The sequence below is a fragment of the Saimiri boliviensis genome, chromosome 4 (assembly GCF_048565385.1).
Source record: "Saimiri boliviensis isolate mSaiBol1 chromosome 4, mSaiBol1.pri, whole genome shotgun sequence".
Lineage (NCBI taxonomy): Eukaryota > Metazoa > Chordata > Mammalia > Primates > Cebidae > Saimiri > Saimiri boliviensis.
The window spans coordinates 24,166,417-24,194,229 of record NC_133452.1 but is presented as its reverse complement, the minus strand read 5'-3'; the positions used below and the strand labels follow the sequence as shown (position 1 = coordinate 24,194,229).

The window sequence follows — 27,813 nt, the reverse complement described above, 5'->3', positions numbered from 1 at the left end:
TGCTTCACAAACACGTCATAAACATCAAGATTTCATATAACAACCGTGTGATGGTCCTCTGATGACAGAATAAAATAGGCATCACTGATATTATCATTTAAACAGGATATCTATCACCTTAATTTTTTTTTTTTTTTTTTGAGACGGAGTTTCGCTTTTGTTACCCAGGCTGGAGTGCAATGGCACGATCTCGGCTCACCGCAACCTCCGCCTCCTGGTCTCAGGCAATTCTCCTGCCTCAGCCTCCTAAGTAGCTGGGATTACAGGCACGCGCCACCATGCCCAGCTAGTTTTATTGTATTTTTAGTAGAGACGGGGTTTCACCATGTTGACCAGGATGGTCTCGATCTTTCGACCTCATGATCCACCCGCCTCGGCCTCCCAAAGTGCTGGGATTACAGGCTTGAGCCACCGCACCCGGCCCATCAGCTTAATTTTTAAAACATTATTTTAAAATTGTCATAAAGAGCCAATAGCATGATTTTTGTGGGTGATCTTTAACTGATATTAATTACCTACATCAAAGTAATCTGCTTACATCTGCGTAAAATTAAGCTATCTAATATTTCTTCCCAAATGAATCAGAAGTTCGAATAAATTGTTAAGCTTAAGAGATTGCCTTCACATTTACTTCATTAAATATTTTTCAAATGAATGGAAATGGTTACTCTGAATTGTTTGAGAGAAAGGGAGTGTGTGGGATGAGAAAGGAGAAAGATAAGGTTGGGAAACAATGAGGTACTCATTTACATTAGTGATTACATTCTTTTCTAAAAGATGATATACAAACTATAAAAATTACAGTAGAGTGCAAGGGAAATACTGCCACCTGGTGGAAACAGAATATAAAGAAAGTCAAATTTGAAAAGATTTCAAGAATTTCCTATCAATTTTCATTTGGAATAATAGAGCTTAATAATTTTCAAAGTACTCTAAAATGTATTATTTCTCAAACAATCCAGTGGGACAGATAGTGGAAGTGTTAGTACCTCTTTTCCTGAGTCTAAATTTTAAGATTAAATGATCTGACAATCCTATACTTCTTTAGTAGCAAAGCAAGGACTGAAGACAAAAGCTGCTGGCTCTCAGTTCATTACTGTTCATACGATATTGCCCCTCCTAAAGAGCCTTGGACAACTCTACTCTTGTCCAAATATTGTACTTCATAGAGGATAAAATTGAGACTCAGAGATTATCATGTCCAAGAGGTCTTGGAAAAATAGACTAAAGCAGTACCCAACTGCCATTAATATTCTTAGACTTCCATTTATCCTTTGAAATTCCTATGAGATCTGTGTACTGTTCCATAGATAGACATGTCTGTTTTAATTTATAAATAATGCTTTATTTCCTCAAATGTCTTTTAGAAAAACTGATGCTTTAAGACAATGTTGCATCCTTATCTCATGTTTGAAACTTCCAGGTGCATAAGCACATTGAAGAAGGGAAATGGAGTGCATTCCAGTTTGAAATTTCTGAAAAGTGCCTTGCTCAATTTCATACATTTATCAAGCATTTAATGAACACCTGCTACATGACAAGCATTGTTTTTGGTCCCATGGCTTGCTGTAATACCAACCCCAAAGTATCAGTGGCATAAAAGAGCAAAGGTTTGGGCTGGCCATGGTTGCTCACACCTGTAATCCCAGCACTTAGGCAGGCTGAGGTGGGTAGATGGCTTGAGCTCAGGAGTTCAAGACCAGCCTGGGCAACATGGCAAAACCCTGTCTCTACCAAAAACAATCAAGCAAACAACAACAACAACAACAACAAAGTATATATATATATACACCCACACAAGTTAGCCGGGCATGGTGGTGCACAGGCCTGTAGTCCCAGCTACTTGGGAGGCTGAGGCGGGAAGGTCACCTGAGCCAGACAGGTCTAGGCTGCAGTGAGATGTGATCACGCCACTACATTCCAGCCTGGGAGAAAGAGTGAGACTCTGTCTGAAAACAAACAAAACGAGCAAGGGTTTGATAACCTCCCATGTCAGAGTTCATTATAGATTGGCTAGGGGCTCTTGTTCACATTGTCATTTTCATACTGACCATCAGGGCAATTATTATTTGAAACAGGAAGAGTAATTTCTTGGAAAAGAGAAAGGAGAATGAGACAATGAAACAGGAAGTGATACTCAGCACTTCTCATATTTTACTGGGCAAAGCAAGCCACACGACAAACATATACTTCTTCAACAGAGTGAATAATAATCTTCCCCTGGAGAAAGGACATGGATACTGGTAAACCGTAATCGCCTAGCACGCTCCAGCATTTCCAAGATATACCAAGGAAAGGTGGTTCTGGGAAACATGGAAGATAGAGATCAGATATCTCTGTATATGTGATAGGAATTCAAGCAGTTTTATTTAAATATTAAAAGAAGGGGTTTGCATAGAAGGCTGGAAGACTTGATATGCTTAGGTTTCAGGTATTCAAGATGTAAATAACTACATATTAGCAAGCAGAGAAAAGGTAATTTAGCATGTTTGTGAGTGTAAACTAAGACTCGAAGTCCCAGTTCTGGACAAAGTACTTTATCATTGCAAATCCATAGGAGCTGCCTGCATCCAGTGAAGGGTCTCGCATCTTATCAGGAATAACACTGTAGGGTTGTTTACTGGGCATATACACGAAATTATACCCAGGTGGGTAGTATGTCAGAGCCTGATGTACACAAATTATACCTAGAATCAACACATTAGGGTTGTCTAACATATATACATAAAACTCACAAACAGTTGAGTGAGGACAACAAAGCCAGAAAGTGCACTAATCATACACATAACCAAAATATGTAACTTCACTAAACTGCATGCTATTTTTATAGCTCAATAACATTTGCTCCAACTGGAAGGGTGCACATTGTTCCTTCCCTCTGCTAATGCTAGAAGGTTAAGTCTCAAACGAGAAGGTCTAATGAAAGCCTTTATACTAAATCCAATCAACACTGATGGTCTAGGTAGCCACTGGAATAAAACAGAGCAACTGTACCTACAGTGCACTAAAAGACCAGAGCAGACACCACACAGAGATTAAAATACTATGCCCTGGTACTTCTAATCCAAAGGAATGTGTATATGCACATGTTAGTGTTGTGTATTAATAAGATGGTTTTGTTTAAATACATTCAATAATTTTATATTGTATAACTGCTATGTTTAAGTATTATACAATAAATATAAATTATTTGAAGAGGCTACCTTCTATAGTTTAAATGTTTGTGTTGCTCTAAAATTCATGTTTAAACTTAACCCCAATCCAAAGATATTAAGCTTTGGAATTTTTGGAAAGTGATTAAGTCATAAGGGCTCCACCCTCAATGGGATTATTGTCTTTATAAAAGGGTTTGAGGGCATGAATTCATCCCTTTTCCTCTTCTGCCATGTGAGGCTGCAGCAAGAAGGTATAATCTTGAAAGCAAAAAGAAAGCCAAACCTGTTAATACTGGTGCCTTAATCTTCAACTTCCCAGCCTCCAGAACTGTTAAAAAATAAATTTATTTTATTACTTATAAATTACCCAATCTAAGGTATTTTTGTCATACCAACCTGAAAAGACTAAGACACTACTTCCGATTGGTTTTCATATTATTATACCAAAGTCAGTGGAGTGAATCTATCATGGTTTATTATAGAACTAAAACTGCCATGATTATGTCAGAAATCCAAGGAAACAGTACAGTACTAACACAGGAAGTGGCAGGAGATGAGGAGGCAAAAGTAAATAATTGCCAGATTGTGAGAAACCAAAAGCCCAAACTAAGAAGTTGCCACTTATTTTATAGGCACTAGGAAATCATCTGATATGGTTTGGCTGTGTCCTCACCCAAATCTCATCTTGTAGCCATAATTTCCATTTATCATGAGAGGAACCTGGTGGGAGGTAACTGAATCATGGGGGTGGATTTTTTCCCAATGCTATTCTCATGATAGTGAATAAGTCTCATGAGATCAGATGGTTTTACAAAAGGGCATACACTTGTACATGTTTTTTGTCTGCTGACATGTAAGATGTGATTTTGCCCTTCTGCCTTCTGCCATGACTGTGAGGCCTGCCTAGCCATGCGAAACTATGACTCAATTCAACTTCCTTCCTTTATAAATTACCAAGTCTTGGGTATGTGTTTATTAGCAGCATGAAAACAGACTAATACAGTAAATTGGTACCAGTAGAGTGGGATGCTGCTGTAAAGATACTTTAAAACATGGAAGTGACTTAGGAACTGAGTAACAGGCTGAGGCTGGAACAGTTTGGAGAGCTGAGAAGAAGACAGAAAAATGTGGGAAAGTTTGGAACTTCCTAGAGACTTGAAGGGCTCAGAAGACAGGAAGATGTGGGAAAGTTTGAAACTTCCTAGAGACTTGTTGAACAACTTTGACCAAAATGCTCATAGTGACATGGACAATAAAATCCAGGCTGAGATGGTCTCAGATGGAGATGAGGAACTTGTTGGGAACTAGAGCAAAGGTCACTCTTGCTATGCCAAGAGACTGGCACCATTTTACCCCTGCCCTAGAGATATGTAGAACTTTGAACTTGAGAGAGATGATTTAGGGTATCTGGCGGAAGAAATTTCTAAGCAGCAAAGCATTCAAGAGGAAGACAAACATAAAAGGTTGGAATACTTGCAACCTGATGATGCAAAAGAAAAGGGAAAAAAATGATTTTCTGGGGAGAAACCCAAGATGGTTGCAGAAATTTGGATAATTAATGAGCCAAAGGCTCATCACCAAGACAGTGGGGAAAATGTCTCCAGGGAATGTCAGAGACCTTTGCAACAGCCCCTCCCATCATAGGGCTGGAGAAATTGGAGGCAAAAATGGTTTTGTGGGCCAGGCCCCCGGCCCACTGCTGGGTGCTCTACATCACACCCACTCCAGCCATGGCTAAGAGGGGCCAAGATACAGCTCAAGTCATGGCTTCAGAGAGTATAAGCCCCAAGCATTGGCAGCTTCCAGGTAGTACTGAGCTTGTTGACACACGGAAGTCAAGAACTGAGGTTTGGGAACCTCCACCTAGATTTCAGAGGATGTATGGAAATGCCTGGATGTCCAAGCATATTGTTGCTGCAGAAGTAGGGCCCTTCTGCAGAACCTCTGCTAAAGCAGTGCAGAAGGGAAATGTGGGATTGGAGTCCCCACACAGACTCCCCACTGAGGCACTGCCTAATGGAGCTGTTTGAAGAGGGCCACCATTCTCCAGACCTCAGAATGGTGGATCCACCAATAGCTTGGACTCTGTGCCTGGAAAAGCTACAGACACTCAACACTAGCCCATGAAAGCAGCCAGGAGTGGGGCTGGACACTGCAAAGTCACAGGGAAGGAGCTGTCCAAGACCATGGGAGCCCTCTTCTTGCATCAATGTGACCTGGATGTGAGACATAAAGTCAAAGAAAATCATTTTGGAACTTTAAGGTTTAATGACTGTCCTATTGGGTTTCAGACTTCATGGGGCCTGTAGCCCTTCATTTTGGCCAATGTCTCCCATTTTGAACTGGTGTATTTACCCACTGCCTGTAACCCCATTGTATCTGGGAAGTAACTAATTTGCTTTTGATTTGACAGGCTGATAGGCAGAAGGGGCTTGCCTTGTCTCAGATGAGACTTTGGACTGTGGACTTTTGAGTTAATGCTTAAATGAGTTAAGACTTTGGGGGACTGTCAGGAAGGCATGTTGGTTTTGAAATGTGAGGACATTTTGGAGGGGACAGGTCAGAAAGATATGGTTTGGCTGTGTCTCCACACAAATCTCATCGTGAATTGTAGCGCCTATCATTCCCATATGTCATGAAAGGGAAGTGGTGGGAGGTAACTGAATCATGGAGACAGGCTTCTCTCACATTGTTCTCATAATAGTGAAAAAGTCTCATGAGACCTGATGGTTTTATAAAAGAAAGTTCCCCTGCACACACTTTCTGGCCTGCTGCCATGTAAAATGTGACTGCTCCTCTTTTGCCTTCTGCCATGATTATGAGGCTTCTCCAGTCATGTAGAATTGATAGTCAATTAAAGCTCATTTCTTTATAAATTACCCAGACTCAAGTGTGTTTTATTAGCAATGTGAGAAAAGAATAATACATCATCTAAATATTTTGATTAGACATGTGATATCCATCTTCATAAAGATCCTAAAAGAAAACCTAGGCAAAATCATTCAGGACATAAGCATAGGCAAGGACTTCTAAGCTAAAACACCAAAAGCAATGGCAACAAAAGCCAAAATAGACAAATGGGATTTAATTAAACTCCAGAGCTTCTGTACAGGAAAGGAAACAATCATTGGAGCAAACCGGCAACCAACAGAATGAGAAAAAAAAATTGCAATCTACCCATCAGACAAAGGGCTAATATCAAGAATCTACAAAGAACTAAAACAGATTTATAAAACAAAAACAAAACAAACAAACAAACAAAAAAACCCATTCAAACATGGGCAAAGGAAATAAACAGACACTTTTCAAAAGAAGACATCTATGAGGCCAACAAATATATGAAAAAATGCTCATCATCACTGGTCATTAGAGAAATGCAAATCAAAACCACATTGAGATACCATCTCACGCCAGTTATAATGGTGATCATTAAAAAATCAGGAGACAACAGATGCTGGAGAGGATGTGGAGAAATGGGAATACTTTTATACTGTTGGTGGGAGGGCAAATTAGTGCAACCATTGTGGAAAACAGTGTGGCGATTCCTCAAGGCCCTAGGAGTAGAAATACCATTTGACTGAGCAATCCCATTACTGGGTATATACCCAAAGAATTATAAATTTTTCTGTTATAAAGACAGGTGTACAAATATGTTGACTGCAGCACTGTTTACAGTAACAAAGACCTGGAACCAACCCAAATGTCCAATAACAATAGACTGGATAAAGAAAATGTGGCATATATACACCATGGAATACTATGCAGTCATAAAAAACAATGAGTTCATGTCCTTCATAGGGACATGGATGAATCTGGAAACCATCATTCTCAGCAAACTGACACAAGAACAGAAAGCCAAACACCACATGTTCTCATTCACAGGCGGGTGTTGAACAATTAGAACATGTGGACACAGGGAGGGGAGCATGACACACTGTGGTCAGTTGGGGGGCGCCAGGGAGGGACAGCAGGGGGCAGGGAGGGATAACGTGGGGAGAAATACCAGAGATAGGTGATGGGGGGGATGAAGGCAGCAAACCACCTTGCCATGTATGTACCTATGCAACAATCTTGCATGATCTGCACATGTACCCCAGAACCAAAAGTACAATAAAAAAAAAAAAAAGAAAGAAAAACAAATATAATTCCAGTAGCACATAGAGGAAGGATTGAATAGAAAAGGAACACAAAATAGTTCCTGTAGAAGTTCTCTACATCATGTAGAAGGCATGAGGAAACAATCCAGGACAGAGGCAGCAGAATGAAAATCAAAAGGATTGGAGGACTGAAATATTTCAGTTGCAGAGTCTCTAACAGTGGTCTTCCAAACCAGTTGATTACCAAAAGCATCTGGGGAAATCAGGAAGTTTGTATTCCCCAGCCAATTTCAGAACTATTAAATTAAAATTTCAAAGGATTTGGCCTAAGAAGTACTCATTACACCACAGGAGCATATAATACAGGCAGCCCAGTGTACAAAAGTTCTATGTTCCACACACTTGAATGACTAAGCTGCAGTGTCTTTAAATCAGGAACACATAAAAAGAATCTTTACAGAGATTAATAATGAGTTGAGGTTTGAATATATTGAGTTTAAACTACTTACAGGACACTCAGATAAAAGGCTTGTAGACAAGAGGATATATAGGTCTGGAGCCCAGAAGAGAGATTAGAGCTAGAGATACAACATCCTAGAATTAGAGACGGTCTTCCAGAGAAAGAATTTAACTTGAGATAAGAGGTGATCTCATAAAAGAGCTCAAAGAGCACCTACATCTAAGAGTAGTGTGAAGAAAGAGTATATCATTAAAGTTGGTAAAGGATAAATATACCTAACAGATAATTCCATTAAATCAAATGTCTTTTAGAAAAAGTTTGTATCATCTTTCATTAGACTAACAGAGCTTAATAATTTTCAAGGACTTTAAAAATGCATTCTTTCTCAAAAAAAAATTCCAGTGGGAAAAATGAGCGGTTCTTCAAAAAGTTCATAGAAAATGCACACTGTGGAAAAACTATGCATAGATTTCAAAATATTTTGGAACTAGAATAAACTAATACTACAGGTATTGATTGACTTACGACCTATGCAACTTACGACCATTCGACTTTATGACCACAATCGCTAGCCATGACTGCTCTGCGTCTGCCAGTGCAAAGGTTGCTCAGCTGGGCGGACGACAGTGTGGACCTGCTTCCAGCAGCACTACCATCTCTGCGTGCACCATTTCAACTGTTATCCCACACTCGGTACAGCAATTTGTGTTTCGTGTCTGGGATATTTTTCATCAAACCTGTCTCAAGATGTCTACCAAGAGGAAATTGTCTTTGTCTACGCCTCAGCCTGCCAAGAAGGAAAGAAAGGCCATCAATCTCGACACGAAAATGAAGATAATTAAGCAGTACGAAGGAGGAAAGAAAGTGAATGTGATCGCACATGATATGAAGTTATCACACTCAACTGTGTCAACGATTTTGAAAGATAAAGAAAGAATCTGTGAAGCTGTGAAAGGTTCTGCACCCATGCAATCAACAGTTATAACAAAGCAATGAAGCAGGCCCATCCACAAATTGGAGAAATTGTTATATATTTGGATGGAAGATCAAATTCAAAAATGGACACCATTAAGTCTTTTTACTGTGCAGATGAAGGCGAGAAGTCTATTTCAGACTCTGAAGGAGAGTGCTGGAGAAGACTACAGTCAAGAATTTGTAGCAAGCACTGGCTTGTTCCAGAGATTCAAGAAAAGATTCCAAATGCATAGTGTTCGAGTGACTGGAGAAGCAGTGAGTGCAGATGAGGAAGGAGCACATAAGTTTGTTGATAGTCTGGATGAATTAATTACGGATGAGGGATATCTAGCAGAACAGATTTTCAATATTGATGAACTTACAAATGAAGAGCTAATCGAACTGGAAGAAGAAAGAGTGGTGGAAGAAGAAAGAAGAGAAGCAGAGAAAGAAGAGAAGGAGTCAAAGAAGAGAAGGAGCCAGAAAGAAAGTTCACCACTAAGGGTTTATCTTTACTGAATAATTTTTTTTTTTTTTTTTTTTTGAGATGGAGTTTCGCTCTTGTTACCCAGGCTGGAGTGCAATGGCTTAATCTCGGCTCACCGCAACCTCCGCCTCCTGGATTCAGGCAATTCTCCTGCCTCAGCCTCCTGAGTAGCTTGGATTACAGGCATGTGCCACCATGCCCAGCTACTTTTTTGTATTTTTAGTAGGGACAGGGTTTCACCATGTTGACCAGGATGGTCTCGATCTCTTGACCTTGTGATCCACCAGCCTCGGCCTCCCAAAGTGCTGGGATTACAGGCTTGAGCCACCGCGCCCGGCCTACTGAATAAATTTCTTATACATTTCGAAGCAATGGATCCAAGCATCGAACGATTTGCAAGAATTGAACAGATGGTGCACGATGCGTTTCGTCCGTATCGTGAAATTTATGAAGAAAAAAAAAACATACAATTCAGACAAAGCTCACCATGTTTATGAAAAAACCAACTCCAGTAACCCCAACTGCTGCCTCAGATGATGACATCAACGATCCACAGCCAAGCACCAGTGGCCAGTAAAATGTTTCGTACATGTTTATATATTTTGATACGTTTTGCAATTGGGAAAATGTTTTCTATGGTATTTTTTACACCTGTATTTTGTATTTTTGTATGCACCTGTATTTTGTAATTTTGTATGTTTTGCAAATATTAAACCAGTTGTACTGGTAATGCAGTGTTTTACTTAAACCTGACAAATGTAAAAATACAGTAAGAAACAAAATGGTGTAGAGATGATACAAATGGCATAAAATGAACAAAGAAAATTATGATATATAACAATGAAAGAAAATTATGATAAAATATGACAAAGATTTTTATAACATCATTTCACAGTACTGTACATATAGCCTACTCAACTTACGACCAAATCATGTTACGACCAGTCTGTCAGAACCAATCATGGTCATAAGTCGAGCACTAGCTGTAACTTGAACAGCATCTAGTTTGAGGCACTAAGAAGAATAAGGCATCAGTTTGAAAACAGCCCCTTTGGAGCAACATGAATTCTGCTTAAAACTGAATCAAGAACACACATCAAATTGATTCTGATGTTTGGCTGGAAGAATGGTGATATCGCTGATGCTTTACAAAAAGCATCAAAAGTTTATGGAGACAAAGCCCCAAAGAAATCAGCATTTTATGTTAGATAACTCATTTTAAGAAAGGATGAGATGATGTTGAAGATGAAGCCTGCAGCAACAGACCATCCACATCAATTTACAAAGAAAAAAAATCTTCTGGTTAGGAAGAGGGTCAATAATTAACAGCAGAAACAATAGCTGGGTCAGCTTACACAATTTCTAGCTCAGAAATTAAACAGGTTTTCCATTCAGTGGGTGCCAAAACTATTGCACCCAGATCAGCTGCAGACAAGAGCAGAGCTTTCAATGAAAATTTTAAACAAATGAGAGCGAGCTTCTGATGCACTGCTTTCAGGAATTATAACAGGAGATGAAACACGACTTTCCCAGTATGATCCTGAAGACAATGCACTATCAAAATAATAATGACTGCTGAGAGGCGAAAGCGGCCCAATCAAACCACAAGTCGATGGTTAAGAGAAGATATCATGACAACAGTTTTGGCTATTCTCAAGGCATTTTTCCTTTTGACTTTCTGGAAAGCAAAAGAATGAATGATAGCATCTGATTATTATGAGTATTTTGAGAACATTAGCCAAAGCTGTAGCAGAAAAATGCCTGGAAAAGCTTCACCAGAGAGTTTTTCCACCATGACTATGCTACTACTCATTCCTCTCATCAAACGAGGGCGATTTTGTGAAAGTTTCTATGGGAAATCAGTAGGCATCCCCTTACTGTCCTGAGTTGGCTTGGCTCTTTCTGACTTCTTTTTTTTTTTTTTTTCCCTAATCTTAATGAATCTGTAAAGGGCACCTGTTTTTCTTTAGTTAATAATGTTAAAAAAAAAAAAAAAAAAAAAAAAAAAAAAAAAAAAAGACTGCATTGGCATGGTTTAATTTCTAAAATCCTCAGTTCTTTAGGGATAGACTAACAGCTGTCATCACTGCTTACAAAGTGTCTTGATTATAATGGAACTTACATTGAGAAATAAAGTTTGTGTTTTTTATTTTAATCTTTTAATTCCATTTTTCACAAAATTTTTTAAGTTCTATCTTATAGTGATGTATTAGTACATCTTTTCTTGAGTCTGAGATTTCTTTACAGGTTGCAATGAAGTAAAGCACTACATGAAACCAATTCATGCATTTCAAACTGACTGCCTATTTGGTGATTTCCTATTGCATATCTAAGGATTATCTGTAACAATGTCATCTGAGGTGATTTTTTTAAAACCTGGACTCTTTCAACACAGCAATAAAAAGGCAAATAAGCCCGCTGAAAATGAAAATGGACAGAGGATTTGAATAGACTTTTCTCCAAAGAAGATACACATACATATCTTCTTTGTGTGTATAGAAGATACAAACGTGTGTATCTTCCATATTGACATATGGCCACATCATCAGTCATTAGGGAAATAAACACCACAACAAGATCCCATTTCACACTCTCTGCAATGACTAAAATTAAAAATACACACAATAACAAGAGTATGGAAAAACCAAAACTCTCATACACCGCTGGTGAGAGTAGAAAATGGTGCTGTCACCTTGAAAAACAGTTTGGAATTTCCTTAAAAAGTTAAACATAGAGGGAAGATCCAAGATGGCCATTTAAGAACAGCTCAGGATTGCAGCTCCCAGTAAAAGCACAGAGAGTGAGTGTACGCTGCATTTACAGATGAATTTTTATTGCCCACAGACCAGGAGATTCCCAGGTGGAGGTGCCCCACGGGTTGGCAGCGCAGCTGTTTTGGCCAGCGCGGCTGCTCTGTCGGCGCCCTGGTGTGGTGGTTCTCTGTACAAAATACACTGGTCCAGGTGCCCCTTTTAGCTGGCGATTGGAGCCCCGGAAAGTCGCCCATTAATCTGATTAAAAAGGGGACTGAAACAGGGAGCCAGGCCAGGAGATTCCCGGGCAAAAAAAAGCACCACGAATCTCAGCGCCGCTGTTTCAGCCAGGGCAGTGAGTCACTGCATGGGAAAGCACACATATCCCAGCGCCTTTTCAACAGGCGACTGGAACACCTGGGAGAGAGTCAACCATTCAACTTAAAAAAAAAAGACTGAGGCAGGGAGCCAGGTGATCAGGCTTGGCTGGTCCCACCCCCCCCCACACACACACACACACAAAAATAAAAACAGCAATTGGAAACACTCTGGGTTGAGAGTTTCACAGCAAGCACAGCTGAACTCGGGAAGCTCCAGCTCTGCGGGGGAGGGGCGTCCACCATTACCGAGGTACTCCGCCACTATGGAGATAGTCCGCCATTGCTGAGGCAGCCCACCATTGCCGAGGCAGCCCACCATTGCCAAGGCAACCTGCCATTACAGAGAGAGTCCTCCATTACAGAGGTGGGCCACCATTGCCGAGGCAGTTCTAACTACACCCATATAAACAGGACTGCAGGGAAGTTCACACGGCAGCTGGGTGGAGCCCACAGCAACTCAGCAAAGGCTCTGCAGGCAGACAGTGACTAGGCTGCCTCCTTGCTGGGCAGGGAAGCCCTGAAAAAAAAAAGACAGCAGCACAACGGAAATTCATAAAGCCCTAACTCCCTGGGACACAGCACCTGGGGGAAAAAAAAGGGTTTATGAGTTCTGCTGCAGCAGACCTAAACGTACCTGCCCAGCAGCTCTGAATGAACAACGGAGCTCACAGCTCAGCACTTGAGCTCCGATAAAGGACAGACTGTCTCCTCAAGCAGCTCCCTGACCCCCGTATATCCAAAGAGTCACCTCATAAAGGAGAGATCAGACTGACACTTGGCAGGTATCCTTCTGGGACAAAGATAGCAAAAGAAGGAACTGGTAGCAACCCTTACTGTTCTGCAGCTGCTGCAGGTGATCTCCGGGCAAGTAGGGCATGGAGTGGACCTTAGCAGTCCTACAGCAGAGGGGCCAGACTATTAGAAGGAAAACTAAGAAACAGAAATAACGTCATCATCAACAAACTGGACGTCTACTCAGAGACCCAATCTGAAAGTCAGCAACTACAAAGACAACAGGTGGATAAATCCACAAAGATGGGAAGAAACCAGCACAAAAAGGATAAAAATACCTGAAACCAGAACATCTCGCCTCCTAAAAGGTATCACAACTCCGCACCAGCAGGGGAACAAGGCTGGATGAAGAATGAGTGTGACGAAATGACAAAATCAGGCTTCATAAGGTGGTTAATAAGAAACTTCTGTGAGCTAAAAGAACATGTTCTAACCCAAAGCAAAGAAACTAAGAACCTTGAAAAAAGATCTAATGAAATGGTAATGAGAATGGACAACTTAGAGAGGAATATAAATGAATTGATGGAGCTGAAAAACAACACGAGAACTTCGCAAAGCATGCACAAGTTTCGACAGCAAAACTGACCAAGCAGAAGGAAGGATATCAGAGGTCAAAGATCAACTCAATGAAATAGACCGAGAAGGCAAGATTAGAGAAAAAAGGGTAAAAATGAATGAGCAAAGTCTTCAAGAAATATGGGACTATTTGAAAAGACCTAATCTACATTTGATAGGTATACCTGAATGTGACGAAGAGAATGAATCCAAGCTGGAAAATATTCTTCAGGATATTATCCAGGAAAACTTCCCCAACCTAGCAAGGCAGGCCAATATTCAAGTACAGGAAATACAGAAAACACCACAAAGATATTCCTCAAGATGACCAACCACAAGGCATGCAATTGTCAGATTCACCAGGGTTGAAATGAAGGAGAAATGCTAAGGGCACCCAGAGAGAAAGGTCAGGTTACCCACAAAGGGAAGCCCATCAGACTCACAGTAGATCTCTCAGCAGAAACCCTACAAGCCAGAAGAGAGTGGGGGCCTGGTTTACAAGAGCTCCTGAAAGAGGCTCTACAAATAGAAAGGAACAACCAGTACCAGCCACTACAAAAACATACCAAATGGTAAAGAGCATCAACACAATGAAGAATCTGCATCAACTAATGGGTAAAACAGCCAGCTAGCATCAAAACGGCAGTATCAAATTCACACATAACAATATTAACCCTAGGCCGGGCGCGGTGGCTCAAGCCTGTAATCCCAGCACTTTGGGAGGCCGAGGCGGGTGGATCACGAGGTCGAGAGATCGAGACCATCCTGGTCAACATGGTGAAACCCCGTCTCTACTAAAAATACAAAAAATTAGCTGGGCATGGTGGCACATGCCTGTAATCCCAGCTACTCAGGAGGCTGAGGCGGGAGAATTGCTTGAACCCAGGAGGCGGAGGTTGCGGTGAGCCGAGATCGCGCCATTGCACTCCAGCCTGGGTAACAAGAGCGGAACTCCGTCTCAAAAAAAAAAAAAAAAAAAAAAAACCAATATTAACCCTAAATGTAAATGGACTAAATGCCCCAATCAAAAGACAAGGACTGGCAAATTAGATAAAAAGGCAAAACCCATCAGTGTACTGTATCCAGGAAACCCATCTCACATGCAAGGATACACAAAGGCTCAAAACAAAGGGATGAAGAAAGATTTACCAAGCAAATGAAGAGCAAAAAAAAAGCAGGAGTTGCACTTATTGTCTCTCATAAAATAGACTTTAAAGCAACAAAGATCAAAAGAGACAAAGAAGGACATTATATAATGGTAAAAGGATCAATGCAACAAGAAGAGGTAATGATCCTAAATATATATGCACCCAATACAGGAGCACCCAGATACATAAGGCAAGTTCTTAACGACTTACAAAGAGACTTAGATTCCCACATAATAATAGTGGGAGACTTTAACACTCCACTGTCAATATTAGACAGATCAACAAGACAGAAAATTAACAAGGATATCCAGGACTTGAACTCAGACCTGGAACAAGCAAACCTAATAGACATTTATAGAATTCTCCACCCCAAATCCACAGAATATCCATTCTTCTCAGCACCACATCACAACTACTCTGAAACTGACCACATAATTGGAAGTAAATCACTCCTCAGCAAATGCAAAAGAACAGAAATCATAACAGTCTCTGAGACCACAGTGCCATCAAGTTAACACTCAGAATTCAAAAACTAACTCAGAACCGCACAGCTTCATGGAAACTGAACAATTTGCTCTTGAATGCTGACGGGATAAACAATGAAATGAAGGCAGAAATAAAGATGTTCTTCAAAACCAATGAGAGCAAAGACACAACATACCAGAATCTCTGGGACACATTTAAAGCAGTCTCTAGAGAAAAATATATAGCAATGAGTGCCCACATGAGAAGCAAGAAGAGATCAAAATTGACACCCTATCATCAAATTGAAAGAGCTAGAGGAGCAAGATCAAAAAACTCAAAACCTAGCAGAAGAGAAGAAATAGCTAAGATCAAAGCAGAACTGAAGGAGATACAGACACAAAAAACCCTTCCAAAAAATCAATAAATTTAGGAGCTGGTTTTTGGAAAAGATCATCAAAATAGACAGACCACTAGCCACATTAATAAAAAAGAAAAGAGAGAATAACCAATTTGATGCAATAAAAAATGATAAAGGGGATATCACCACAGATTCCACAGAAATTCAAACCATCATCACAGATTATTACAAACAACTCTATGCACATAAACTAGTAAACCTGGAAGAAATTGATAAATTCCTGGACACTTTCCTCCTCCCAAGCCTAAACCAGGAAGAATTCGGAACCCTGAATAGACCAGTAACAAGGTCTGAAGTTGAGGCAGCAATTAAGAGCCTACACCCAGAAAAAGCCCAGGTCCAGATGGGTTCACAGCCAAATTCTAACAGACATACAAAGAGGAGCTGGTACCATTTCTTCTGAAACTATTCCACATAATCCAAAAAGAAGGAATCCTTCCCAAATCATTTTACGAGACAAACATCATCCTGATACCAAAACCTGGCAGAGACTCAACAAGAAAAGAAAACTTAAGGCCAATATCCATGATGAACATAGACGCAAAAACCTTTAATAAAATACTGGCAAGCCGATTGCAACAGCACACTGAAAAGCTTATCCACCATGATCCAGTAGGCTTCATCCCGGGGATGCAAGGCTGGTTCAACACATGCAAGTCTATAAACGTAATTCACCACATAAACAGAACCAAAGACAAAAACCACATGATTATCTCAATTGATGCAGAGAAGGCCTTTGACAAAATTCAACAGCCCTTTATACTAAAAACCCTCAATAAACTAGGTATTGACAAAACGTATCTCAAAATAATAAAAGCTATTTATGACAAACCAACAGCCAATATCATACTGAATGGGTAAAAACTGGAAGCATTCCCTTTGAAATCTGACACTAGACAAGGATGCCCTCTCTCACCACTTCTATTCAGTATAGTACTGTAAGTTCTAGCCAGAGTAATGAGGCAAGACAAAGAAATAAAGGATAGTCAAATAGGAAAGGAGGAAGTCAAATTGTCTCTATTTGCAGACGACATGATTGTATATCTAGAAGACCCCATCATCTCACAGCCCAAAATCTCCTGAAACTGATAAGCAACTTCAGCAAAGTCTCAGGATACAAAATCAATGTGCAAAAATTACAAGCATTCCTATACACCAATAACAGACTTAAAAGAGAGCCAAATCAAGAATGAACTGCCATACACAATTGCTACAAAGAGAATAAAATACCTGGGAATACAAATAACAAGGAACGTAAAGGACCTCTTCAAGGAGAACTACAAACCACTGCTCAATGAAATAAGGGAGAACACAAACAGATGGAGAAACATTCCATGTTCATGGTTAGGAAGAATCAATATTGTGAAAATGGCCATACGGCCCAAAGTAATTTACAGATTCAATGCTATCCCCATCAAGCTACCAATGACCTTCTTCACAGAACTGGAAAAAAACACCTTAAACTTCATATGGAACCAAAAGAGAGCTCACATAGCCAAGTCAATTCTAAGCAAAAAGAACAAAGCGGGAGGCATCACACTACCAGACTTCAAACTGTACTACAAGGCTACAGTAATCAAAACAGCATGGTACTGGTACAAAACAGAGATATAGACCAATGGAACAGAACACAGGCCTCAAAGGCTACACAACATATCTACAACCATCCAATCTTTGACAAACCTAACAAAAACAAGCAATGGGGAAAGGAGTCCCTGTGTATAAATGGCTTGCCATGTGCAGAAAGCAGAAACTGGACCCCTTCCTGACACCTTACACTAAAATTAACTCCAGATGGATTAAAGACTTAAACATAAGACCTAACACTATAAAAACCCTAGAAGAAAATCTAGGCAAAACCATTCAGGACATAGGCGTAGGCAAGCACTTCATGACCAAAACACCAAAAGCATTGGCAACAAAAGCCAAAATAGACCAATGGGACCAAATCAAACTCCACAGCTTCTGCATGGCAAAATAAACAGTCATTACAGTGAATTGGCAACCAACAGAATGAGAGAAAATTTTTGCAGTTGACCCATCTGACAAAGGGCTGATATCCTGAATTTACAAAGAGCTAAAACAGATTTACAAGAAAGAACAAACAAGCCCATTCAAAAGTGAGCGAAGGATATGAACAGACACTTTACAAAAGAAGACATACATGAAGCCAACAAACATATGAAAAAATGCTCATCATCACTGGTCATTAGAAAAATGCAAATCAAAACCACATTGAGATACCATCTCACACCAGTTAGAATAGCGATCATTAAAACATCTGGAGACAACAGATGCTGGAGAGGATGTGGAGAAATAGGAACACTTTTACACTGTTGGTGGGAGTGTAAATTAGTCCAACCATTGTGGAAGACAGTGTGGCAATTCCTCAATGACTTAGAAACAGAAATTCCATTTGACCCAGCAATCCCATTACTGGGTATATATCCAAAGGATTATAAATCGTTCTACTATAAAGACACATGCACACAATGTTCATTGCAGCACTGTTTACAATAGCAAAGACCTGGAACCAACCCAAATGCCCATCAATGATAGACTAGACAGGGAAAATGTGGCACATATGCACCATAGAATATTATGCAGCCATCAAAAACGATTAGTTCATGTCCTTTGTAGGGACATGGGTGAACCTGGAAACCATCATTCTCAGCAAACTGACACAGGAGCAGAAAATCAAACACCGCATGTTCTCACTCATAGGTGGGTGTTGAACAACGAGAACACATGGACACAGGGAGGGGAGCACTACACACTGGGGTCTGTTGGGGGGAAATAGGGGAGGGACAGTGTATGGTGGGGAGTTGGGGAGAGATAGCATGGGGAGAAATGCCAGATATAGGTGAAGCGGAGGAAGGCAGCAAATCACACTGCTACATGTGTACCTACACAACAATCTTGCATGTTCTTCACATGTACCCCAAAAGCTAAAATGCAATAAATAAATAAATAAATAAAATAAAAATTAAAAAAAAATTTTTTTAAGTTAAACATAGAGTTACCATATGATTCAGTCATTCTACTTCTGGGTACATACCCAATACAAGTAAAAACATATGTTCACACAAAAACTTGTATGCAAATATTCACAGCACCATTATTTTAAAAGTGAAAACTTCCTCAACTGATGAATGAATAAAGAAAATGTGACACACTTATGCAATGAATATTACTCAGCAATAAGAGTTAATGAAGTACTAAGGCATGCTACAACATGTACAAACCTTGAAAACATTAACATTAGTGAAAGAAGCCAGTTACAAAGGGCCACATATTGTATGACTCCATTGCTATGAAATATCCAGAATAGGCAAAGCTCTAGAGACAGAAAGTACATTAGTGTTTGCCTGAGGACACAGGAGGGAGGAAGAAAGATTAACTGGTAATGAGCATAGGATTTCTTTTTGGAATGGCAAAAATGTCGTAGAATAAGTGTTGATAGTTACATCCCATTTTGTGAATGTATAGTGTCCCTTGGTACCCATGAGTGATTGGTCCCAGGACCACCAGCAGACACCCAAATCTGCAGATGCTCAAGTCCCAGATATAAAATGGCATAGTATTTGCATATAACCTGAGACATCCTCCTGTATGCACTAAGTCCTCAGTTACCGTGGTAGATAGGTTCTCAAAAACTGTGACTTTAAGTGAAATGATGCAAAACCAACCAATGTTACCATAGATAAGTGATATAAATAAGAGTAAAGTTTCTAAGGCATATTTCTTGTCATAAAAGCATCACCAAACTTCTCAATAAACATCCAAAACACTTCCCATATTAAACATTGAAGTAAATGTGAGCTATACACATATTTAAGAATGATAATTAAAGATGAGTGTATTAGTTCATTTTCATACTGCTGATGAAACATACCTGAGATTGGACAATTTACAAAAGAAAGAGGCTTAATTGGACTTACAGTTCCACGTGGCTGGGGAAGCCTCACAATTACGGCAGAAGGTAATAAGAGGCAAGTCAAGTCTTACATGGAAGGCAGCAGGCAAAGAGAGATAGTACTTGTGCAGGGAAACTCCACCTTTTAAAGCCATCAGAGGGACATGAAACTTATTCACTACCACAAGAAGAGCAAAAGAAAGACCTGCCCTCATGATTAAATTACCTTTCACTGTGTCCCTCCCACAACATGTGGGAATTCAAGATGAGATTTTGGTGGGAACACAGAAAAACATATCAACAAGTAAGAAAATTATTTAACCAATTAGTGGTGAGTCAGTGAGTGACTGTGGTAATAGTGGTGGTGATGGGTTACATTAAGAAACAAATGGTCACAAAGTAAAAAATGAGCACCTCCTGCTACCACTCAGGTCCAAAATGATCACAAACAGGGAGGCTCACTGAGCACTTTGGCAGCATATTATTTGTTGTCAAGCATATGTATGATTATCGCATACTTTACAGATTTTTGTTTGACATTAATTTGTATTCATGTTTTCATTCATTTATCAACCCAATTATTCCAGTTCAGGATTGAGGGTGGCCAGAATTCACCACTGCAGGTGCTAGGCAGGCACCCACCCTAGACAGGACACCCTTCCATGGCAGGGCACTCACACACACCCACACTAACTCCGACTGGGACCATACAGGCATGTCAAAGAACCTCACAGACACAGATTTGAGATGTGGGAGGAAACCAGAGGACCTGAAGAGAACCCACACAGACACAGGAAGAGCATGCAGACTCTGCACAGACAGGGACCTGGCAGGAAGTGGACTTTTTTCTCACTAACACTGTAATGAAACAACATTGAATGAAAGATGTTATTTGAGGATATGTTGTTCTTTAAATCAGGAGTCCCCAACCTCCAGCCAACTTCCTCCGTTAGGAACCAGGTTGCACAGCAGGAGGTAAGTGGGTGAATGAGTGAGCAAAGCTTCATCTGTATTTACAGCTGGTCCCCATCACTCACATTATGGGCTGAACTCTGCCTGCCTCCTGACAGATCAGTGGCACAGTAGATTCTCATAGGAGCATGAACCCTATTGTGAACTGCACTTGAGAGAGAGCTAGGCTGCAGGCTCCTTATGAGAATCTAATGCCTGATGATCTGTTGCCAACTTCTCCCACCCACAGATGGGACCATCTAGTTGTGGAAAAACTCAGGGCTCCCAATGATTCTATATTATGGTGAGTTGTATAATTATTTCATTACATATTACAATGAAATAATAATAGAAACAAAGTGCATAATAAATGTAATGCGCTTGAATCATCCCACACCATCCCCACCTCCCCAGTTCATGAAAAAATTATCTTCCACAAAACTGGTCCCTGGTGCCAGAAAGGTTAGGAGCTGCTGCTTTAAATCATCTCTAGTTACTTACACTATTAAATACCTAATACAATGCCTACCCATCACTCCACTTGTGTAGAATCAACATAGTACTTGACAGACAGCAAATTCAAGTTTTCCTTTTTAGAATTTCATAGAATTTTTTTCTGAATATTTTCAATTCAATTTTTTTCTGAATATTTCAGATTGGCTGAATCCACAGATGCAGAATCCACAGGGACAGAAGACTTAGTATCCTAAAAACCACTGAACTGTACACTTTAAATGGGTGAATTCTATGATATGTGAATTACATCTCAGCAAGCTGTTATAAAAAAACATGAATTTCCAGGTTCCACCCAGGAGGATTCTGTAGGTCTGTGATTTGAAAAGCTCGCAAAGTGATCCTAATGCATTCTGGGATGGGGCTCACTGGTGTGCCTAGAAAATTCACTACAAATTTACTTGATGTTTTGTGTTTGACAGAAAAGAAAAAATAGCACTAAAGATTGCTCTAGGTAAGCCAAGCAGCAAGAGAGGCTGTCCCTGTCCATGTCCTTGATATGAAGTAATAAGAAAGGCACTTTACTTCCATGTCTTCCCAAAATCCCATTATCCAAGTCTAAATGAGAAAAAATACCAGAAAATTCCCAACTGAGAAACTTTCTACAAAATACCTGATGAATGCTATTCAAAACTGTCAAGGTCATTGCAGAAATACATAAAGTCTGAGAAACTATCACAGTCATAATGAGGGAATGCATCAATTTCTCTTCCCGGGTCCGCAAGGCATGTAGTTTCAAAGGCAAGAACTTCCCAGTGACTTGCCTGACCTGCCTTCTTTCACGTCTCCATCCCAGAGCCTAGAGTTCTTTATCTAACTTTCATTTGCAAGACAGGTAAACTGCCCAGGTGAGCTCCCTTTCTTTAGAAAGCCCCCAAAAAGCTATGGGAGGATTGTGGGCCAGGCAGCCAATCCGATGTCAAAGTCAAAGATCAATCACTCCACTCGAAGTTTGAAGTAACTCCTCTCATGGGACAAGAACTTGAGTGTAGCGGGAGTAACTCCCAAATTAAAAGACCCCTGTCCCTCACCTGTGTGGACTCCATCTCTGGATCCCCGGAGGGCGGGCTCGCTCGCGCTCTCTCTCGCGCTCTCTCTCTCTCTCTCTCTCTCTCTCTCTTCTCTCCTTTCTCTTTCTCCCTACTTCTCTCTCTCTCTCTCTGCCTAATAAATTGCTTTTCTGCAAAACTCTTTGGGTCCGATATTTACTTGAATGGGCCCACTGCACCTGTAGGGTGTCTTTACCCATTCCTGGGGGAGCGGGGCCAAGAACCTGGAACAGCCGGTTACAATAAAGAATAAATGTAATGTGGGCATATAGATAAGGTCTTGGAAGATAAAATGTATGTTAGGTAAAAAATAATGAAACATGAAAGAAATCTGGATCCTAGTTAATAACCATGTATCACTATTGGTTCCTTAATTCTCACAAGTGTCATACAATATAAAATATTAACAATAGAGGAAACTGGGCAAGGAGTATATAGGAACTCTCTGTACTAATCTAAAATTATTCCAAACAGTTTATTCTTAAAAATACATGTAATATAATTTATCATACATTAAAGTAATTCACAAATAAAACTCAGCTATGTTTACTCAGAAAAGGCATGAAAAGTAGATATTATCAATAACTGTTAGAAAAAATTAGTAGAAACTATACTCAAATATGACATATATAAAGAAACTAGATGATAAAGACTCTGGCTATATCTTCAATATAGTCACGAACTTAAAGAAAAACATAAGCTAGATGAGAACAAAAGGAAAAAATGCAAAAGAATACTGAATGGAGCTTCTAGAGATATAAAATAAAAATTCACTGGATGGGATTCACAGCAGATTAGACCTAGAAGAAAGCCTCAATCTTCTTATTTATATAACAGTGAAACGAATATCTACCTTGCAAGGAAAACGGGTAATTTAATTGAAAGCACTTAAGAAGTAATTAGCCCATGATATTAAAAAAAAAAGAAAACCTCCATCTCTTTCTGCTCTGTGCCCTATTCATCCAACAAATATTTATTGAGCAGCTACTATGTATTGACCACAATTGCAGGATATAAAAGAATTAATAAAATACACATAGTCCCTACACTCATAGAGCTCACAATCTGGTAAAAGACAAAAACCAATAAATACACAAATAAATGTACATGATATTTTTTGTTTTAAACTGTACCATGCATTGTTAGCTGCCTACCTAAGATCCACTTTCCTCATTCTTGGTATTCAGTACACTAAGTTTCTTCAGGAAAGGAGTGTGCTCACCTGAATAAAGCACTTTCCCCGTTACATGGTTTGGATTTGTGTCCCCACCTAAATCTCATGTCTGAACAGTAATCCCCAATGTTGGAAGGGGAGCTTGGTGATAGGTGAGTGAATCGTGGGGGTGGACTTCCTCCTTGCTGTTCTTGTGAGAGTTCTTATGAGATCTGGTTGTTTAAAGGTGTGTAGCACTTCCTCCACCTCTCTCTCTCTTCCCCCTGCTCCAACCATATAGAATGTGACTGCTTCCCCTTTGCCTTCTGCCATGTTTTTAAGTTTCCAGGGGCCTCCCAAGCCATGCTTCCTATATAGCCTGGAGAATTGTGACTCAATTAAACTTCTTTGATTTATAAACTACTCAGCCTTAGGCCATTCTTTATAGTAATGCAAGAATGACTAATACAGAAAATCGGAACTGGGAAGAGGTGCATTGCTATAAAGATACCTGAAAATGTGGAAGCAGCTTTGGAATCAGGTGTTAGGGAGAGGATGGGACACTTTGGAGGACTCAAAGGAAGACAGGCAGATGAAGGAAAGTTTGGAACGTCCTAGAGACTTGTGAATGGCTGTGACCAAAATGCTGACAGTGATGTGGCTGAGGCGGTCTCAGACAGAGATGAAGAACTTATTGGGCTAAAATGCAATAAAAAAAATAAAAACTTATTGGGAACCAGCGTAAACATCACTCATATTATGCTTTAGCACAGAGACTGGCAACATTGCGGCACTGCTCTAGAAATCTGTGGAAATCTGAACTTGAGAAAGATGATTTAGATCTGGTGGAAGAAATTTCTAAGCAGCAAAGCATTCAAGATGTGGTTCGGCTGCTTCTAACAGCATATGCTCAAATCTATCAGCAAAGAGATATACTCAAAAGGGAAGCTGAGCATAAAAGCTTGGAAAATGTGCAGTTTTGCCATGCGGTAGAAAAGAAAAATCCATTTTCGGGGATGAACTCAGCTGGCTGTAAAAATTTGCGTAAGTAAAGAGGAGTTGCATGTTAATAGCCAAGACAATGGAGAAATGGCCTGGAAGGCAGCCCCTCTCACCACAGGCCTGGAGGCCTAGCAGCGAAAAGGGAATTCAGGGTCCAGGGCCCCACCACTCTGCACAACCTCTTACTATGAATAATAGTAAGACCCTGTAAAGGAAGGATAAACTGAAGAGAGTATCTTTCAATTCTGCCATGGTAAAATAAAAGAATAAATGCTACCAGACCATAAGCCCAGTTGGGTACAAAAAGAGAACGAGGATAATATATAAACATATTCCACAGTCGAATCTTCTTTACGGATTCTTTGCTTCTACATTACTACAGGCTAAATGGCCCATTTTTTACATATCAACTTCTCAAGAGGAGACATTCATTTCATTGACTTCAACTACTGAGTCACACCCACTTCAGTCTTCAACTTTGCACATTTCCTTTAAAGAAATGGGCTGCCTCAATTCAGACATTGTTCGTGGGAACTGATATTAGTATCACCTTTTCAGGGCATAATTTAGCAGTCCTTATTGAAGTATAAAAAAAAAAAAAAAACCTACATTTTGACCTAATAATTTCACTTGTTTGACTCTACTCTGCAGAAACATTCCCGAATGTTCAATGATAACCTGCAAAAGGAATTTCAATTAAGCTACTACTGTCGATAACAGAAAACTGAAAAGAACCTAAATGCACATTGGTAGATGCAAAATAATGTGTTGCCATTTAAAATATATATCTACATGTAAAATACAGACGTCCCCAACATATTGTTAGGCAGGAAAAGAAAAAATTCAGAATTAGATATTATATAATTTTGTTTTAAAAAAAAGTGTATGCATATATCACACAAAAATGTATACAGGCAGTGTACTTAAGATGTGTGCAGGAAACACGGTAAGTTTTCACTATGTATATTTCTTTATCATCATTATTACTCTACAACCAGCATGTATTGTTTTAGTAGTTTAAGAAGTCAGGTCATGTCTCAATTGTCATATATTTGGGATTAAAAAAGAAAAAATCCAACATTCAATGTCTTTGTATTAGTTCATTCTCAAAATAAGAAAAAAAAAAATCTATACAGTAAGTAACACGTTGCAGTCTACAATTAGCGAAAACGCTAGTTTCGCTGGGACACAGAAACCAACTAGGGCGGAGTTGGGCAGTGAAGCCGTTAGGCGGCGCGCGGCCGGGCGGCCCAGGGACCCGCGCAAGGAGGACTCGGAGGGCGAAGGGGCCCCGGGCGGGAGACTAAGGGCGCCGGCCCCTGACACAGGCGCGGTTGGAAAGAAACTGGGGACCGGGTGTGCGCAAACCGGGTCGGAGACGCGAGCCACCACGGGGGCGGGAAGGCGGGCGGGAGCGCTGTACGGGCCTAGGGAGCCAGTAGGAAGCCGGAGGCGCGGCTGGCGGCAACAGCGTAGCCCGCAGGACAGGGTCAGCCCGGGGCGCCCGGCGGGTGCGCAGGGACGCGGGCAAAGAGCCCGGGCCGCGCGCCGCGGGGGCCTCCGGAGGCCGCCCGAGGCCGAGGCCGAGGCCGAGGCCGAGGCCGAGCTCCCGCTCCGCGCCCGGGACCGGTACCCACTGCCAGTACCTTCCCAGAAGAGCTCTCCTCCCGGCTCCCGCTTCAGGAACTTGTACCAGAACGTGTCCACGCGTCCCGGCTCCGCCCCGTCCTGCGCCGCCTCCTCGGCAGCCAGCTCCACCTCCCCGAGCCAAAGGCCCGGCTCCTGCAGCGCCAGCGACCCGGCGCCCGCCGCGGTGCCCGCGGGCCTCATGAGCACGGCCCCTCCCGGCTCCCAGCGCCCCAGCTCGGGCCGCGACCCCACGACCAGCAGCTCTGGCCGGGCGCCAGCCGCGGCGGGCGGCACCACCACCCCAAAGCGGAAGCGCATGGCGGCCGGCGTGCGGCGCGAATCCCCGGCCCCGAGTCCCAGCGGCCGGCAGGCGCTGCTTGCGCGCCAGGCGGCCGCGGCGATTGGGCGGCGGCGCGGGAGGCCCGGGCACGGCCGGGAACACGTGCTGCTCTGCGCCTTCTTTGGGCTGCATCACGCCGCCCCCGAGCCCAGGCCGCGTCCAGGCCGGCGGGAAGGGGTCCCGGAGCCGCCGGACGCCTCTTTATGCACCGCAGCCCCGCGGGCGGCTGATTTCCACTTGTGGGCGCTGGGAAAGAGGCTAGCGGAAGAAAAGGAAGAGAAAACGGAGGTCAGGAAGGGAGGAAAACTTCTAAGCCAGGCGATCGTCCAGTCCTCTTTCCAAGAGACTGGAAATTAACTTTACCAGGATCATGAGGAAGGAAATGGCCTCCAGACAGCGGCCTCCTAATTGTGAAACGAGGGAAGGTCGTGGACCCGGTCTCTGGAGCGCTCCGTATCTTAACCAAGTCACTTACTCTCATGGGTCTCAGTTTCTTTATCTGTAAAATGAGGGTATAAAATAATCTTTCCAAACCCTGACGGCTCTAAAGGTATCTGATTGGTGGAGATAACTCAAGGCCCAGACCATTCCCCTGTCTGAAAAGCCACATGATCACCTTCTTTTTTCAAAAACTATTATGTTTTTAGTATGTGTAAAGTAAGTTTGGAGTAAATACTTTCAAGTCGTTTTCAAGGTCAAAACAAAAACTAATTCTGTGACTATGAATGGAGTAATAATTTTTTAATGGAGTAATTATTATTTTTTAAGCCCTTTATTTAAAATTTACTCTCAGTAAGCCACCACTAGTTTTTCAGCTTAAAACTTTTTTAGGTCAAGAAACAGGTGTTTTTTTTTTGTTTTTTTTTTTTTTTTTGAGACGGAGTTTCGCTCTTGTTACCCAGGCTGGAGTGCAATGGCGCGATCTCGGCTCACCGCAACCTCCGCCTCCTGGGTTCAAGCAATTCTCCTGCCTCAGCCTCCTGACTAGCTAGGATTACAGGCAAGTGCCACCATGCCCAGCTACTTTTTTGTGTTTTTTTTAGTAGAGACGGGGTTTCACCATGTTGACCAGGATGGTCTCGATCTCTCGACCTCGTGATCCACCCGCCTCGGCCTCCCAAAGTGCTGGGATTACAGGCTTGAGCCACCGCGCCCGGCGAAACAGGTTTTTTTTAAGCTGTCTGGCCAAAACCCAAAATACATATATCTTGGTCAGAAAACTTCAGTTTGTCACTGCCATAAGACAAATGTCCTGATACTTTTATATTCTTTAACAAAGTTATCCTTGTGTTCTTATGTTTATATATTCGCTAACATTTAATATAACACGAATCCGTTATGTGAATTAAAGACGCGGGCATTTTTACCAGTATTTGGAATTTTGTGAATAGCAAGGGGGGTGGGGGAAAGGCCAAAGTTTCATGAGTTGAGAATATTATAAGTAAAACAGAAAGTGAAAAAAAACATGTAAACTAAACAAACACAATCTCTTGTGGAACACTTAGAAAACTTATAATACAGTTCACTCTTGCATATTGACATTCTACTCAAAGTTTGGTTGGTTGCTAAGCTTAAGGATAAACACTATGAACAATG

At 41.1% G+C, this 27,813-nt stretch overlaps 1 protein-coding gene across 3 annotated transcripts in view; it reads right to left on the bottom strand.

The window, feature by feature from the left end:
* The window catches only part of EPM2A (EPM2A glucan phosphatase, laforin), a 93,903-nt gene extending 67,190 nt beyond the window's left edge, over window positions 1-26,713 (bottom strand). The window contains exon 1 of one of the 3 annotated variants that reach the window (XM_074397318.1): window positions 26,581-26,713. In XM_074397318.1, coding sequence (XP_074253419.1) covers window positions 26,581-26,698 — 118 coding nt within the window. In that variant the 5' untranslated portion in view covers window positions 26,699-26,713. Of the gene's footprint in view, window positions 1-25,894; window positions 26,290-26,580 lie in introns of those variants that run through there. The other 2 variants (XM_039467912.2, XM_039467911.2) reach the window with 2 other exon arrangements.
* Window positions 26,714-27,813: the final 1,100 nt, after the last annotated feature.